The sequence below is a fragment of the Peromyscus leucopus genome, chromosome 14 (assembly GCF_004664715.2).
Source record: "Peromyscus leucopus breed LL Stock chromosome 14, UCI_PerLeu_2.1, whole genome shotgun sequence".
Taxonomy (NCBI): domain Eukaryota; kingdom Metazoa; phylum Chordata; class Mammalia; order Rodentia; family Cricetidae; genus Peromyscus; species Peromyscus leucopus.
This window is the reverse complement of record NC_051075.1, coordinates 53617147-53622691: the sequence shown is the minus strand read 5'-3', so window position 1 is coordinate 53622691 and position 5545 is coordinate 53617147. Positions and strand designations below refer to the sequence as shown.

At 44.8% G+C, this 5545-nt stretch overlaps 1 protein-coding gene across 1 annotated transcript; it reads left to right on the top strand.

Annotated features, from left to right (window-relative positions):
* The first annotated feature begins 4221 nt into the window (after positions 1–4221).
* Positions 4222–4543, top strand: LOC114698978 (protein S100-A10-like). The gene has a single exon (XM_037210991.1). The coding sequence runs from the start codon at positions 4250–4252 to the stop codon at positions 4541–4543; it is 294 nt and encodes a 97-aa protein (XP_037066886.1). The 5' UTR covers positions 4222–4249.
* The last annotated feature ends 1002 nt before the right edge of the window (positions 4544–5545 follow it).

Here is a 5545-nt window from a genome sequence, read left to right as displayed (position 1 = left end):
CTATTATCTAGTGTATATTTTATGCCTTTTTCAAATTCTTTCCCCATTTAAAGGAGGGTTTCTGTGTTTTTACTGCTGGGAGAGTTCTCCATATATTATAGGTACTGGTTCTTTATAAGATATATGATTTGCAGTATTTTCTGGGGTTACCTTTAACTTTCTCCTTCTTTATTTTTCAATCACACACATATGTATCTATGTGTGAGTTTGTGCATGTGAGTGCAGATGCCCAAAGAGCTCAAAGGGTGTCGGGTGCCCTGGAGCTGGAGTCGCAGGTGTTTGTGAGTTGGACGTGGGTGCTGAGAGGTGAGCTCCAGTTCCCTGTAAGCTCGGCATCCACTCTTAACTGCTGAGCCATCTCTCTAGCCCCTCACTTCCTTGATTAGCATTGTTTTAAACAAAGACCTTTTAGTTTTGGTGAAATTCAAGTTACCTGTTTTTGCTGTGTTTGCTCATGATTTTGTGTGGTATCTAAGGATTTGTTTCTTACTTGAGGTCACTAGGTTTATGTCTATGTTTTCTTCTAAGAGTTTTATAGTTTTAGTACTTACATTTTAATCTTTAATATCTCTCTCTGTCTCTCTCTCTGTCTCTGTCTCTGTCTCTGTCTCTGTCTCTGTCTCTCTCTCTCTCTCTCTCTTTGAGACAGGGTTTCTCTGTGTAGTTTTGGTGCCTGTCCTGGATCTCACTCTGTAGCCCAGGCTGGCCTCGAACTCACAAATATCCACCTGGCTCTGCCTCCCGAGCCTGGGATTAAAGGTGTGTGCCACCACCGCCCAGCATGTTTACTCTCTTTTATGCCAATTTTTATATGATATGAGGAAGGGGTCCAGTTTCATTCTTTTGCATAGGTATGTCCAGTTTGAGCACAATTTGTTGAAAAACTTTCTTTCTTCGTCAATAGTCTTGACAAGCATGTGTTTGTTTGTTTGTTTTTAAATTCTCAGGCTAGCAGGATGGGTATATGCACACTCCTGAGCACATGTAGGTGTGTATACAACTTCCCCAGGGTTGATTTGGGGAATCAGCTCAGAGTGCTCTTCTGCCTTCTTGGTTGAGGCAAGGTCTCTCAAACCCAGAGCTTGTTAATGTGTTAGTCTAGCAAGCTTGCTCTGGGGATCCCCACCCTGTTCCTGCCTTCTGAGACTGGGCCACCACACCTATGGAGTTTACATGGGTCTCTGGGGATACAAACTCCAGACCTCAAGCTTTTTTAGCAAGGGCTTTAACCACTGAGCAACATCCCCAACCTCCCCTTCATTTCTTAATATCTTCATTGAGAAATGAGTCACATAACATACAGTTTATCCTCCCAAGTACACAATACACTGAATATATTGAGTTGAACATTTTATAGTGTTTTCATTACACACACACACACACACACACACACACACACACACACACTTCCCTTAGTTGTCACTTTTCTTCCTCCAAACTTTCCCATTTACCCATCCCCCAACCGCTCATACACTCTCTGTGTCGATCTTTTTTTATTGACTTCAGTGATTTTTAGCAGGGACCACTTTTGATTTCACTGGTTTTCTGTGTCTTTGCGGGGCATCATCCTACTGTATTCCTTCCCATTGCGGTTGATAGTCATTGAATGAACAGAACCACAGTTTGCTGAGCCGCTCAGTTATCGGTAAAATTTTGGGCTTTAATAATGTGCATTCTGATTCTCTAAAACTATTTCGGTGCCCAGAAAACGGGTGAGTTTCCAGTAACTGACGAGGTGCTACTTTCAGCATACTTGGTGACTTCCATTTTTTGTCTCAGTCACGGTAGTGTCAAAATATTTACATTTCTTGTAATTAATATCAGCACTTTTACCTTTTCTGCCTTTTGCTTTTTAAAGGGAAAAGGCAACGCACAATTAAATATTAAGTAGTCACTCAAATGGCTGCCATAAGAATAGGCGAAGTTAAGCCTGGGGCGGTTGGTTGAGAGGCCGGCGAAGCCTTCCACTCCTCTCCAAGCCGCTGTGACCCGGCGACACTGTGATGGCAACAGGTGACTCAGAACAAGGGTAACAATGAGAAGAGCATTAGTGTGTAAGAGATGGGGATGTATTTCTAGACGACAAAAAAATGTTGGACATGTACGCGATTTGAATGATGAGCAAAAAATCAGTTTAGCACATGAAAAGGGACCGGGCGGGGTGGGGGGAGCGAGGCAGAGGGTGAGGGAGAGTGATATACTGGAGAACTATGCAGTTATCAAAAAGAATGCCACAGAAGAATGATAAAACTTTTATGATGCCCAAAACATTCACAGCATGTTAAGATATTAATGTATAAAGATATTGAACTTAAAAATTAGGTTAAAAATAATACAGTCATCATACTCATTTCTCTTAAGAGCAGCCGTGTGCATTTAACTGGGAGACTATACACCCTAATTGTAACAATAACACAAACCTCATACAGGGTTTTTCTAGCTGCTAGGCTTTGAAAGTGTCTCCCAGTTCATACGTTGGGACCTTAGTCTGCCAAGTGACAATATTGGGGGGGGGTGCCTAAATGAGAGGTGTTTAGCTGTGCCCTGGGGAATAGACGAATGACTTTTTAAAATGGATCTGCATGCCAGGCAATGGTGGTGCGTGCTCTTCATACCAGCACTCAGGAGGCAGAGGCAGGCAGATGTCTTAGTGCCAGGACAGCCAGGGCTGGCTACACAGAGAAACCCTGTCTTGAAAAAAAACAAAACAACAGACACACAAATAAGTAAATAAATAAAATGGGTTTGCAGAAGGCTGGGAGTGCAGTACGGTGGCAGAGCACTTGCTTAGCAGGTCGGAGACTGGGTTTGATGCCCAGCACCACAAAAAGTGTTTTCTGGAATGTCTTCCCTCCTCAGCACGCGTGCCTGCCTACCTCCCTCCATCTGATGGCACACCAAGAGGTCCTTGCTGTCTTCCAGCACCTTGATTTTGGATTCTCAACCTACAGAGAGCTAGGAGAAATAATTCTTGTTTATTATAAATCACCCAATCTCAGCCGGGTAGTGGTGGTGCACGCCTTTAATCCCAGCACTCGAGAGGCAGAGGCAGGCGGATCTCTGTGAGTTCAGGCCCGCCTGGGCTACAGAGTGAGTTCCAGGAAAGGCGCAAAGCTACACAGAGAAACCCTGTCTCGAAAAACAAAAGCAAAAACAAAACAAAACAACAACAACCCCCCCCCCCCATTAAAACCAATGAAGACATGTGTGGTGGTTAGTCGGCTTGATAGAATCTAGACTCACCCGGGAGAAGGTCCTGTGGACATAATTGTGGAGAGTGTCTCAGATGTGTTAACTGACACAAGAAGACCCTTCTGAACGGAGGAACTCTTCATGGCCAGAGGATCCTGGACTGTACAAGGGTGGAGAAAACAGTCTGAACCCCAGCATGCATGTGTCCCTCTCTGTTCCGTTACAAGTGTGATGTGACAAGCTCCCCAGCTAATGTCCTTGGGGGCTCTCTGCTATCATGGACAACACCACCTGGAACTGGGAGCTAAAGTCCAGCCGGGAGGGTGGGTGGCTACACAGCTCATTAACACACAAGATAGCTGACCCTCAGCTTCAGCCTCAGCTCTACACCAGTCAGCGCTCCCAGTTCGTGCCACAGAAAAGCCACCCATCAGCCCGGTTCCTCGCAAATAGAATCTAATTCACCTCACTACCATGACCCCCCACCCCCGACAGAACACAGTGTTTCCACACTGTCCTCCACTCTTTGCAAGACTTCTCCGTTTCCTTCGATTTCTCCCAGTGCATGTGAACACTTCCTTGGGCATCCCAGTGACAAGATCAATGGGCAATCAGAAATGAAGAATTATTTTTCTCTGTGAGCCATTCTTTATTTGTTTGTTTGTTTTAGAGTTCAAAACTTTCAATTCTTGTTTAAGATGTTTAAAATTCATAGACAGCTTTGTGGGGAAAAATTAACCAAAGATGATGTGTTTGCAGGATACATTTGTATGTATAAGAACGTATGTCTGTCCAGCCATAGAAGACTAGAAAAACAGGATTACAAAATCCTCCAAAGGTGGTTATCAACACACAACACAACACACACACACACACACACACACACACACACACACACACATAACAAAGACACAACTAGTCCTGGAGTGACTGTATTATATTATAAATGCTAGAAGAAAATGAGCAAGAGCTTAAAAACACAATTTTGGTGTGTGTGTCCAGTTCTCCCCAACGACTGCTGCGCCTCGGAGCCCAGGTTTCAGCAGACCTCGTCAGGATGCCATCTCAGATGGAGCACGCCATGGAAACCATGATGCTTACATTTCACAGATTTGCGGGGGACAGAGACTACTTAACAAAGGAAGACCTGAGATTGCTCATGGAAAGGGAGTTCCCTGGGTTCTTGGAAAATCAAAAGGACCCTCTGGCTGTGGACAAAATAATGAAGGACCTGGACCAGTGCCGAGATGGCAAAGTCGGCTTCCAGAGCTCTTTATCACTAGTTGCAGGGCTCATCATTGCATATAGTGACTATTTTGTAGTACACATGGAGCAGAAGGGGAAGAAGTAGGGCCAAACGGAGCCCTGATACTCCCTCCCCATGCCCTGATACTCCCTCCCCATGCCCTGATACTCCCTCCCCATGCCCTGATACTCCCTCCCCATGCCCTGATACTCCCTCCCCATGCCCTGATACTCCCTCCCCATGCCCTGATACTCCCTCCCCATGCCCTGATACTCCCTCCCCGGTGCCCTGATACTCCCTCCCCATGCCCTGATACTCCCTCCCCATGCCCTGATACTCCCTCCCCATGCCCTGATACTCCCTCCCCGATGCCCTGATACTCCCTCCCCATGCCCTGATACTCCCTCCCTGGCAGGGCCACTTGAGGACTTGGCCTCACTGCTTCTCACGAGCAGATCAGGACCCTTAGGAAATGTGCAAATAACATCCAACTCCAATTCGACAAGCAGAGAAAGAAAAGTTAATTCCATGACAGAGAAGCTTTTGATTTTTGTATTTGCATCCTGCTGCCCTCAATAAAGAGAGTCCTTTTTTTTTAGTTCTGAAAAAAAAAACCCACAATTTTAATCCAGTAAAAGAAGACAGCATTTAATCTCAAGAGTAAACAATAATTTGAGTCACATGGTATAGAAAATACACTGCTAATAAGCCATTAGCCAAAAAAAAAAAAAATGTATTTTATATAGTCAGGGTTTCTCCGTATCAGGGAGACTTGAGAGGTGACAGTCTTCATGAAACAGTTTTCTAGAATGCTAAGCTCAGGCTGTTGTCTAAAGCTTCTTTTAGTTTAAAAAAAGAAATCAGCATATAATGTATCAGATGCCATTATGTCATTTCAGGGGTTTGTTTTAAATTTTTACTGAAATCTATTATTCTGTGTGTCTGCTTGTCTGTATGTGCACTGTGTGTGTGCAGAGAAGGACAGAATAGCTGGATCCCCGAGGGCTGGAGTTACAGGTGCCTGGGAACTTCCCAAAGCAGGTTCTGGAAAATAAACCTGGGTCCTCTGCAAGAGCAGCTTTTAGTCACAGACCCCCCTCCTCAACC